The following is a 12,597-nucleotide window of genomic DNA, read 5'->3' on the forward strand; positions in this document are numbered from 1 at the left end:
TTTGCTTTAATCAACCTTATGCTATATCTCTTGAATTGAAAAACAACATAAGTCAATAAAAAAAAAAAGATAATGGTTCCAGCCAATTGAGAAAGGAAGGATAATGCTATTGTATTCCGAAAGTCTGTGTAAAATTTGGCTTTAGGCTGGGTTCACATATATGTAAATTGGAAGCGTTTTGAACAGGATCCAATTCATATGACATGACATTCATGTGAACTGGCAGCCTTCTCAATGGAGCCAGCTCACATATATGTGTGCCAGCCACAGTGCATTTTTAAACAAAAAGTCCTGTGTGTTTTTCAGTCCAGTTCAGGTGCAATTTCAAGTAAAAATTTGCACCTAAAACCCACCACATCGGACTCATTTTAAAAACTGCGCTGAAAATGCAGCAGGATATGTGAACCGTCAGATGTCTGATTTCCAGATTTTTTCCCAGTTCCTATCTGGGAATTGCAAGAGAACTATGACAATAAAGAAGTAGCAATAAATAGTCTGCTACAGCCTCTGTGCACAGGCACTGTAATATGGGAATGCAAGAGAAATGCCATGGTTTTCGTTTAAATCAGGGATATGCAATTAGCGGACCTCCAGCTGTTACAAAACTACAAGTCCCATCACGCCTCTGCCTCTGGGTGTCATGCTTGTGGCTGTCAGAGTCTTGCTATGCCTCATGGGACTTGTAGTTCTACAACAGCTGGAGGTCCGCTAATTGCATATCCCTGGTTTAAATCAGTACATAGGTATCATAGCAACTGATAAAAATGGCCTAAAACATACTACACAGCTTTAGACATGACAGTAGTTGAAAACAATAATACGCCAACACAAAATTGCAGCTCTTTCCTATACACAGAGTTAGCCAAATACAGTATATACCATGCAATACATGACATTTCCTGCCAAGAATACTTACATTTTCTTTAAAACACTAAACATAGCTGGGCTTAGAAAACATATCTCAGTCATACAAAATAACAAGGAAATAATTTTTTTAGAAACAGACCATTTATTTGCAATATTTAATAAAAATGGGGGAACTGGCTGACACACCCCATAGGTGCTAAAAATGACATGACTGTATAGGTTCATTAACCACATACTGTAATGGAAATGGGCGATTTATAGCTTTTCTCCCGGGAGTTCCAACTGTTCTCTTCCTTACATTTTTATTTGTTAAGTCCGACTGCGTTTCTGCTCTAGTTCCAGTTCCTTCTCTCCCAATATTTTGTAATTCTTTATTTATACCAGAATGGATTTATGCACTTATTGCTATGGCACGAATCAGCAGTTCCTTTATTGAAATGCATATGTTTCTTCCAAATTGACTATACAGGCATGTTGATATATGACATATCTGAAGTATGAACAAGGCTATGAGGGGATACTATATACCTTACATAAGTCATGTAATACTGGCATGCTTCAAATGATGACATTTTAAGTCCTTAGATACAATCTCATTCTAATTATTACAATTGTGAATGTATGGCACCACTATGGTATGACTACTTTGTATCTCGTTTCTTTATTTGATTTAAAAAAAAAAACTTCTGCATTTTAAATCTCTGGATGAATATAAATCTCTGATATCCTAACTGCTGAGAGACAGCTGTGTTGGACATCAGGGAGTCCTGTCATGTCTGTACAGCTGTACCAGGGGGATCGAAGGCAACTCTCTGGTGACTTTTCAGTAACTGAACATGTGGTTTGTGCCCCCTTACCTAGCTCCCAGCAAGGGGGGGTGGGATCCCTGTCTTTCCGACAGAGTGTTCTGTTGGACTTAAGAGTTTAATTAACCCTTCTCTCCCTCCCCTTTTTCTCATCTTTTTTTTGTCCTCTCCCTCACTGACCCCCATCGTGGGGAGTAGTTGTGTTGTGTTGTGTTTATTTTTCCTCATGAAACCGTTGGCTGCCGGGAGACAGGGAGGGTTGGGCTTGGCATCTTACTCCGTGGGCTAAGAGTTAGTCAGAGTATCGGACAGGTTTGGGCTTGGTACGGTTTATAGCTAGCCCTAACTGCCCTACATTTGATGTATTCCCTCTTTTCCACTGAGCGGATCGGTTCGGTACGGTACGCTATTTTGGGTTTTTCCATTATGAAAGCGGCCCATACAACCGAACCGTTCCATTCAGGGTCCTGCTTCAGATGTGGGGCCATAGAAAATGGAACGGTTCGGTTAGGGCGGAGCTACAATACATTCCACTGATTGGCTGACAGAAAACCCTCTGCTGTGCTATGCTATGCTGAGGCATTTTTTCTAAACCCTGTATGGCCCCTTGTGGTCCCACTTGCAGTGGAAACGCTCACTAGAATAGACCGGATCATTCTAGGCCATTCAAACTGTACCGACCCGAACCGATCCGCTCAGTGGAAACGAGGCATATGATGTACTTTCCTGAGTCCCCATTTAGTGTTTACTTTATTTTTGTTTATGTCTATCATTTTGCATATGGCTGTGACTTATTGCAACCCTTTGGGGGTTTTGACTCCACAGACATGCTTGTGATCACAAATTGAGACTAAATTGTGAATGTTTCTTCATGGCATTGTATCTGTTTGGCTGTTGATCTGTATTTTATGTTTCTGTGGACAATTTTTCTTTGTTCCTTTATTTTTCATTGAATAAGAAGGTATAATCATAAAAGAAATTACGCACTAACCCTAAAAAAGAAAAAAAAAAAAGAAATGGACCACTTAGACCATTCATAAAAGTGTGGAAGAACAACCAATAGTATACATAAATAGCAAAAGATAAACCTCTTTGGGACTGACCTCTTCAGGAGGACACAAAATGTTAACTATAAATGTAGGCATAATGGTTTGTCTGTGACTGACAAGCCTTTATATTTTATAGTTCCATATATAAAATACATTTTTGAAGAGAATAGCAACACTACTATTAAAAAGCTAGACTTAGATAATAAGAATGCAGAACTAGAACATAATCCTCTCACCAAAATCTTCATCTAATTTGGTCTTTGGCGGCTCCCACGCCGGCCTGGCAGCTCTTGCTTTTGACTGACGCTTGCCAAGTTCCTCTTCAAACTTGTCATACAAATCCCGCAACCTGCTTGTTCCAACCACAGTGGAGTCACCCTTTGAAGAGATATCAGAGGGATGTGATTGAGTGACAGGGTATGGATGCGTGAACTACTTACTGCCTGTCACATTGCAACTATGAAAGGATCTGCCATTTCATCTCATGTTACAGTTAAAGCCAGGAAACGGTATCCCTTTTATGTAAATGTCTATTATTTAAATAACATTCCTCCTTAACCTTTATTGTTAACACAGCAGATATAATTGTAAAATGTGTGTAGAAATAAAAAAAATCTACAAGACAATTTTCATTTCACTCCAGGTTAATTTAAACAGAATAGAACACAAAAAAATCTATAAAATCAACATACATTTATGTATTTACATTGAAAATAAGGTCCAACTATATTTTATTACAATTTGGAAACCAGTGTATGGGAAATTACGGCGAATATGAACCCAAAAAGAGATGATGGCAGCTGTTATTCTTTCCAAGACTTATAGTGTGCCTTGAAAAAAATTTTCCACACTTTGTCATGTTATAACCAAGAACGGAAAGGTATTTTATTGGGGTTTTGTGTGATAGACCAACACAAAGTGGCACATAATTGTTAAGTAGGAAAAAAAAATGATAAATGGTTTTCCAAATGGTATACAAATAAATATGTGAAAAGTGTGGCATGCATTTGTATTCAGCCCCCTTTACTCTGATACCCCTAACTAAAATCTAGTGGAACCAATTGCCTTCAGAAGTCACCTAATTAGTAAATAGAGTCCACCTGTGTGTAATATAATCTCAGTATAAATACAGCTGTTCTGTGAAGCCCTCAGAGGTTTTGTTAGAGAACCTTTGTGAACAAACAGCATCATAAAGGTAAGGAATACACCAGACAGGTCAGGGATAAAGTTGTGAAGAAGTTTAAAACAGGGTTAGGTTATAAATAAATATCCCAGGCTTTGAACATCTCACGGAGCACCGTTCAATCCATCATTGGAAAATAGAAAGAGTATGGCACAACTGCAAACCTACCAAGATATGGCCGTCCACCTAAACTGACAGGCCGGACAAGGAGAACATTAATCAGAGAAGCAGCCAAGAGGCACATGGCAACTTTGGAGGAGCTGCAGAGATCAACAGCTCAGGTGGGAGAATCTGTCCACAGGACAAATATTAGTCGTGCATTCCACAAATCTGGCCTTTATGGAAGAGTGGCAAGAAAAAAGTTATTGTTGAAAGAAAGCCTTAAGATGTCTCATTGGCAGTGTGGGAGAAGCCATGTGGGAGACACAGCAAACATGCGGAAGAAGGTGCTCTGGTCAGATAAGAGCAAAACGTTTTGGCCTAAAAGCAAAATGCAATGTGTGGCGGAAAACTAACACTGCAAGTCACCCTGAACACACCCTCCCCACCGTGAAACATGGTGGTGGTATCATCATGTTGTGGGGATGCTTTTCTTCAGCAGGGACAAAGAAGCTGGTCAGAGTTGATGGGAATATGGATGGAGCCAAATACAGGGCAAACTTAGATGAAAACCTGTTAGTCTGCAAAAGACTTGAGACTGAGGTGGAGGTTCACCTTTTAGCAGGACAACAATCCTAAACATACAGTCAGAGCTACAATGGAATAGTTTACCATCAAAGCATATTCATGTACTGTATTAGAATGGCCCAGTCAAAGTCCAAACCTAAATCCAATTGCGAATCTGTGTCAAGACTTAAAAATTGCTGTTTACAGACGCTTGCCATCCAATCTGACAGAGCCTAAGCTATTTTGCAAAGAAGAATGGGCAAAAATGCCATTCTCTAGATGTGCAAAGCTGGTAGAGAAATCCCCAAAAAAGACTTGGAGCTGTAATTGCAGAAAAAGGTGGATCTACAAAGTATTGATTCAGGGGGGCTGAATACAAATGCACGCCACACTTTTCACATATTTATTTGTAAAAAAAATTTGAAAACCATTTATCATTTTCCTTCCACTTTACAATTATGTGCCACTTTGTGATGGTCTATCACATAAAAGCTTAAGTTTTTGGTTGTAACATGACAATATGTGGAAATTTTCAAAGGGTATAAATAATTTTGCAAGGCACTGCATGGTCAGCAGGTATAACAGTAACAGTTCCCCATTTCCAGGATCAAGCCACCCAAAACTGATATTTTCGTTTTTACTCAATGATAAAGAGTAAAACTGGCAAGATTACAGCATTTGAGTACATTGGTCTGCACATCTTTTTTTTTTTTTTTTTTATTTCGTATTATGGAGAATTCAACACAAGATGCTTAAACAGAAAAGGGTGGATGGGACTCAAAATTTCCAGGTTCCTAAAAAAAAAAAAAAAAAAAAAAAAAAAAAGAAGTGCTGGTTTCTATGGCAGGAAAGGGGCTGACTCAAATAATCACTTTTGGGTCAACTGATCCCAAGAGAAGATTTGGCCTGCGATGCAAACACAGCCACTTTCATGGCAGGGACAGTTACCTGCTGAATAAAGAATATTTATTATACAAAGTATGCCACAGTGTGGGCATCATAAAAGGTAGGTGTCATCTTTGAGAAAAGAGTTTATTTTAAAGAACACACTAAATGTCCAGCGCCAAAACCATCGCCCTGATGATCTTGTTGATTGGAACCAAAAATGTAGATAAAGAGTTATAAAATATTAAATAGAAAATTACCATAATCCTTGAACAGATCTATGATGGGTCCATAAACGGTGCAATTCAATTGGTCAGTCAATGCAAAAGAGGATATTAACCTTAAGTAGGAATTCAAAACCATGTGTGTGAATAAATGTGCACGGGAGCAGTAAGTCACGGTACTTGCGAGTGAACATACGGCATGGAGGTCGCATGTGCCAATGACATCATTGGCGCACTACATGGTAAATATCTCCTAAATGGCGCACTTTTAGGAGATATTTCCACTACCTACAGGTAAGCCTTATTCTTGGCTTACCTATAGGTAAAAGTGGCAATCAAAGGTTTACAACCACTTTAAACCTTTTTTAACAAATGAGCACATTCTACAGTTGTGTTCTTGAATTATCTTCCTTTGCAGCTCTCTGCATTTCTGCATTCATTTAAATTATGTCTCACAGATGCTAAAGTAGTCAATGTTGGAAGAACCTCTGAACAAGAAGATATCCCTAAAATGCCCAGCATCTGTCATTGACTGCAGTTCCAGCTCTGACTAAGAAAATGGTCAAGTCCTAGTAAAGTCTGTAGCAGGGAGATCTGGTTAAGAAAATTACAAATTTCTTAGAAAGTCTTCAAAGTATTTCAACTGTATATGTAGCGCTATGTCTATATCTACAGTTAATACATAGACGTATGTCCAAATATTACAATGCACTGCTCCATGTTTTCTCGCTATACTTAATATATATAGATCCTGAGGATAACCAGCTTTTTCCTCATCATAACAAAACTGTTATATATATATATATATATATATACACATACACACACACACACACACACATATATACACACAGTATCTCACAAAAGTGAGTACATCCCTCACATTTCTGTAAATATTTTATTATATCTTTTCATGTGACAACACTGAAGAAATGACACTTTGCTACAATGTAAAGTAGTGAGTGTACAGCTTGTATAACAGTGTAAATGTGCTGTCCCCTCAAAATAACTCAACACACAGCCATTAAACCTTTCGCTGCCAGGTCCGTACGCCATACGGACCTAATTTCTTCAGGCTGCTGAACAAACCGATAGCTCTGATCAGTGGCTAATAGGCCGCTGATCAGAGCAATTTAACTAAAATGTGACCCGCCACCGACCCCCCCGCCTGTGTTGATATCTAATGTGCCCCCCACCCTCACTCTAACTCTCCCTTACACTGCCTTACCCTTCCTGCTCTAACCCAACCCTCAAACTCTGATCCCTCTGTGGCTGTCCTGCAGCTGTCAGATTCGCATCTCTGCCCTCCTGCCCGCTGTTTGTGTTGCAGGGCAGCCAAAAAAATACCCCCCAGTACTCCCCTACTTGTCTAATTGCCAGGTGCCGCCTGCAGCTGCTAGCCGGCTTTCCATCCTGCAGGACAGGCACAGAGTGATTTTTTTTTTTAAAGTGGAGTTCCACCCAATTTTACAACTCTTCAGCATCCCTCAATAAACTGTACACTGTAAACAAATTGGATATTTTTACATTTTTTTTCTCAGCACCTACTGTATATCTGCTGTATTCATTTTTCACTTTCTCCTCCCTGGCCGTGGCCCATTGCATCATTTCCTGTTTGCAATGCCTTCTGGGAAGGGGCGGCAACTTCCTCTGAAACTGCCATTGCTATGGAAACCTGACCTGAAACCTATTACACTGCTTGTGCTGCACTGAGCATGTGCGAGATCTGCAAGGATGAGATCCAGGAAGAAATACAGTCTGGCTTCAGATGCCCACACTTAAGATGGCCACGGCTTGCTGTAAGTTTATGGAATAACAAACTACTGCTATAAACCAACAAAACAGACCTTAGTTTACAGACTAACGTTACTAGAATACATTAAGCTTGTGTATTATAAGGGTATTTTTATTTAAAAAGTATAATTTTGGCCGGAACACCACTTTAAACTACCCCCAGCGATGCTTTGACCCCCCCTCCACCTACACGATGTCTGGGCACCTCCCCATGCTGCTAGCCGGCTCTCCCCTCCTTCCCTCCCGCTGGCTGCTGACAGATTGCGGTCGGCAAGGAGAGGGAAGGAGAGGGGGGAGGAGCTGGTAAACATGTGTTTTACCACCCCCTTCCTTTCCTGAATGAATGCAGCCCAGTGATCATTACAGATCGCTCCTGCATTCTTTAATCATTGACATATAATATAGTAAACTGTGTTTACTATTGTCAGTTGGTGAATGAAACAATGTTTCATTTTATGAATCAATAGAAGTCTACACAGACTCCTTATTGATTCATACACAGCGCAGTTCAGGTTGCAGAGAAAGTCCCTTTCTCTGTTTCAAAAAAGAGACAGAGGTCTGTTTAGACCCCTGGTGTCTCTACAAAGCACCCCCCCACCCCAAAAAAAGTATTCAAAATAAAAAGTTGTAAAAACAATTGCAGTAAAGCGCCACTAGTTTTAGCGGTGCTTTACCGCTGTTATATCGGCGCTTTTCGGCCTCCTACTCAACTTAGGTTTTAAGATGTAATGTCCTTCTTGGTTCCTTGCTCAGTCCAACTCAAAATGTCTCTAAAGTTCGTCTTGCAAACACATCTCTTCCCAACACGTTTCTTTCAAAAGTTCCCAGAGCCCCTCCTACCAACTTCCTGCATACACCAACTTCCTCTGCTTAGCTCCAAATCCCATCCAACTGGTTTATTTGCATATCAATGAAGGGGAAGAGCCTCTGTAAACATATGCTCTTAAATAATATATCTAACTCCATATTATTGCAATAAAGTCACTATACAAATGGCCATAGCAACACAGTGGGGTGCTTTTAACCCCCACTAACAGCCGAGGAAAGGGTTAAAAGCACAGCTGCTGAAGCACTTTGCAGGCGCTTCGGCAGCGGTGCCTATTGATTTCAATGACAGGGGCGGTTTAGGAGCGGTGTATACACTGCTCCCACACTGCCCCAAAGATGCAGCTTGCACGATTTTGCCTGTTAAGCTTTCACACTGGGGCTGCAGAAGAGGCAGTTTACAGGCACTTTTCAGGCGCTATTTTTAGGGCAAAAACGCCTGTAAATCATTTCAGTGTGAAAGTAGCCTAAGGGTAGATTTAGACATGTGTCTAAATCTCCCTTGTCTCTGAAGCCCAATCCACATTTGGATCGAGCTTCAGAGGCTACTGACAGGCAGTGAGGAAGCAACTCGACGCCTCCTCACCGCCAACCTTAGCCCCATTTTACCAACAAATGCACCGCAACCGCATGCATTGAACAAGGTTGCGGGGAGTTTGCGGCGCATCTCCTTGACATGAATGTGTAGTGTTCGGCAGAAGATATCACTACAAGCTGGGTCAAGTTTACCGCAGGCGCAAAGCATTGCAGCATCAGCACTCAGTCTACTGTCTACTGCCTATTACAGCTTAAAGCAGTGGTGACATCACTGGATCCCTGGACAGGTAAGTGTTCTTAATTAAACGTCAACAGCTACAGTATTTGTATAGCTGCTGACTTTTATTTTTTGGGGGGGAGATTGGAGCTCTTTAGGGGCGGGGACGTTTGTCAGGCAGCAAAAATGCAGATTAGCCACGCATTTTTGCTGCCCCCCAACATCCAGTCAAAACAAGACCAAAGGCCTTATTCACACAGAGCATACTACAGCAAGGCCATGACTAGTTGCACAGGAATGCAAGGGTGCTCCGTGCATCCCATGCAGGCATTCCTATTGATGTCAATTGGGGCACAGCGGCTGCACAGGAATGCACATGTGTTCCCATGCACGTTCGGGTAAACAGCCCTCCATGGGCGTACGATGTAGCACACCCCGTTGAGTGAGGCCTTAGCAGGAATTTAGCAGAAATTATGTAAGTTATGATGTGGTTTAAAAATTTTAAATTTACAAATATTTGTTATTTATTAACTCAACACAGGATAAGCTTTTATATTTAGCAGGAATTTTGTAAAATTGTGTGTTTTTATCGGCTAATAATGGTTTTAGTGTAATTTTAGCAACAATATTGTTTTGATAAACTTTCGCGCAAATACCACAGGGTCTAAAAAATCAGTAGCACCTTTTTTTTATTCTAGAGGTCATATGCGTTCAGAAAACATATGGTTTTGGGGGTCTTTCACAAAGTTCTGAAAGCTGCAAGGGAAAAATTAAAACCTTCAGATTTTTTTGCGAAATAATGGTTTTAATGTATTTTTTGCGAATATATTGTGGTGTGATAAACATTTGCGCAAATACCGCGGGGTCTAAAAAAATCAGCAGCACCTTCTTTTTATTCTAGAGGTCATATGCTTCAGAAAACACATGGTTTAGCGGGTCTTTCACAAATTCTGAAAGCTGTAAGAGAAAAACGAAAACCTTTTGATTTTTAGAGAAATGTGGATATTTACATTTTTGCGTCTGTTCCATTTTCACCATTTCGCAAAAAGGCGCAATTTAAAAGTTACAAATATTTGTTATTTATTAACTCAATACAGGTTAATCTTTTATATTTAGTAGGAATTTTGTCAAATTTGCTGTGTATTTATCTGCTAATCATGATTTTAGTGGATTTTTAGCAATACTGGTCACTGGAAGTTCAACATGGCACCTCATGGCAAAGAACTCTCTGAGGATCTGAAAAAAATAATTTTTGCTCTACATAAAGATGGCCTAGGCTATAAGAAGATTGACAAGACCCTGAAACTGGGCTGCAGCACGGTGGCCAAGACCATAGAGAGGTTTAACAGGACAGGTTCCACTCAGAACAGACCTTGCCATGGTTGACCAAAGAAGTCGAGTACACATGCTCAGCATCATATCCAGAGGTTGTCTTTAGGAAATAGATGTATGAGTGCTGCCAGCATTGCTGCAGAGGTTGAAGGGGTGGGAGCTCAAACTGTCAGTGCTCAGACCATAAGCCGCACACTGCATCAAATTGATCTGCATGGCTGTTGTCCCAGAAGGAAGCCTCTTCTAAAGATGATGCACAAGAAAGCCCGCAAACAGCTTGCTGAAGACAAGCAGACTAAGGATATGGAATGTTGAATCAATGTCCTGTGGTCTGATGAGACCAAGATAAACTTATTCGGTTCAGAGGGTGTCAAGTGTGTTTGTTGGCACCCAGTTGAGGAGTACAAAGACATGTATGTCTTGCCTACAGTCAAGCATGGTGGTGGGAGTGTCATGGTCTGGGGATGCATGAGTGCTGCCGGCACTGGGGAGCTACAGTTCATTGAGGGGAACCAGGAATGCCAACATGTACTGTGACATACTGAAGCAGAGCATGAGCCCCTCCCTTCGGAGACTGGGCTGCAGGGCAATATTCCAACATGATAACCACCCCAAACATAACTCCAAGGCAACCACTGCCTTGCTAAAGAAGCTGAGGGTAAATGTGATGGACTGGCCAAGCATGTCTCTGTGGGGCATCTTCAAACAGAAGGTGTAGGAAAGCAAAGTCTCTAATATCCACCAGCTCTGTGTTGTCGTCATGGAGGAGCGGAAGAGGACTCCAGTAGCAACCTGTGAAGCTCTGGTAAACTCCGTGCCCAAGAGGGTTAAGGCAGTACTGGAAAAAAATGGTGGCCAGACAAAATATTGACACTTTGGGCCCAATTTGGACATTTTCACTTAGGGGTTTACTTACTTTTGTTGCCAGCGGCTTAGACATTAATGGCTGTGTGTTGAGTTATTTTGAGGGGACAGCAAATTTACAACGTTATACAAGCAGTACACTCACTACTTTACATTGTAGCAAAGTGTCATTTCTTTAGTGTTGTCACATGAAAAGATATACTAAAATATTTACAAAAATGTGAGGGGTGTACTCACTTGTACTGTGTGTATATATATATATATATATATATATATATACACATACATACATACAAACATACATATACACACACACACATTATATTGTCAAAAGCATGGGACGCCTGCCTTTACACGCACATGAACTGTAATGGCATCCCTGTCTTAGTCCATAGGGTTCAATATTGAGTTGGCCCACCCTTTGCAGCTCTAACAGCTTCAACTCTTTTGGGAAGACTGTCCACAAGGTTTAGGAGTGTGTCTATGGGAGTTTGGGGTGGAGGAACTTGACTGGCCTGCACCTTAACCCGATAGAACACCTTTGGGATGAATTAGAGTGGAGACTGCGAGCCAGGCCTTCTTGTAAAACATCAGTGCCTGGCCTCACCAATGCGCTTCTGGAAGAATGGTCAAACATTCCCATAGACACACTCCTAAAACACACATTATTTTTATATATATATATATATATATATATATATATATATATATATATATATATATATATATATATATAGACATTATGAAAGGCAAGGTAATTTCTGGATATTATATTTCACCTTGCATACCTTCATTTGCTGACATCTAAGGTGGAACACGGTCCAGGTTTTACCAGCCACCATTTTGCGGTTCACTTGTGTCGACAACAGGTGGTATAAATAAAGCAGGACTGGAGCAAAGACTTGCTCTTCGTCTGTGACTCAGGAAGCCACAAACCTGAGAAAGCTGTTTATATTAAGTTTGCTTTTGTGAGAGAAAAGGTTTGCATTATGTTATTTTTTTGTGGGTTACTGGGAGAAGACTATCACCTGTGCATTAGGAACCTGCATATGCTTAGTTAGTGCCGGATGCCTTTTGGTTTGCCTCATTCGAGAGAATGACGGACAAGACATTGAAACCACATCGCCAATACGCAGCTGCCTATTTGGACGTTGTCATTATTCAGAGCCCAAATTGGGAATCTCATTTGCCCTGGGTGCAAGCAGTAGAAGATTCCCTTAAGAAAGCAGGACTCACGGTCAACCCCAAAAAATGTGCCATAGGCTTGGAGGAGGCAAATATCCTGGATACATTATTGGTCAAGGGCTGATCAAGCCTCAGATCAATAAGACAGAGGCGGTTCAAAAGT

The 12,597-nt window shown here is 40.8% G+C and overlaps 1 protein-coding gene across 2 annotated transcripts in view; it reads right to left on the bottom strand.

Moving 5' to 3' along the window:
* DROSHA (drosha ribonuclease III) overlaps positions 1-12,597 on the bottom strand; it is a 651,577-nt gene that overhangs the window by 528,098 nt on the left and 110,882 nt on the right. For both annotated transcript variants that reach the window (XM_073630893.1, XM_073630892.1), the window contains exon 5: positions 2,959-3,100. In XM_073630893.1, the coding sequence (XP_073486994.1) occupies positions 2,959-3,100 (142 nt within the window). The remainder of the gene's footprint in view (positions 1-2,958; positions 3,101-12,597) is intronic.

This window comes from Aquarana catesbeiana, linkage group LG05 (assembly GCF_042186555.1).
Source record: "Aquarana catesbeiana isolate 2022-GZ linkage group LG05, ASM4218655v1, whole genome shotgun sequence".
In the NCBI taxonomy this organism is placed as follows: domain Eukaryota; kingdom Metazoa; phylum Chordata; class Amphibia; order Anura; family Ranidae; genus Aquarana; species Aquarana catesbeiana.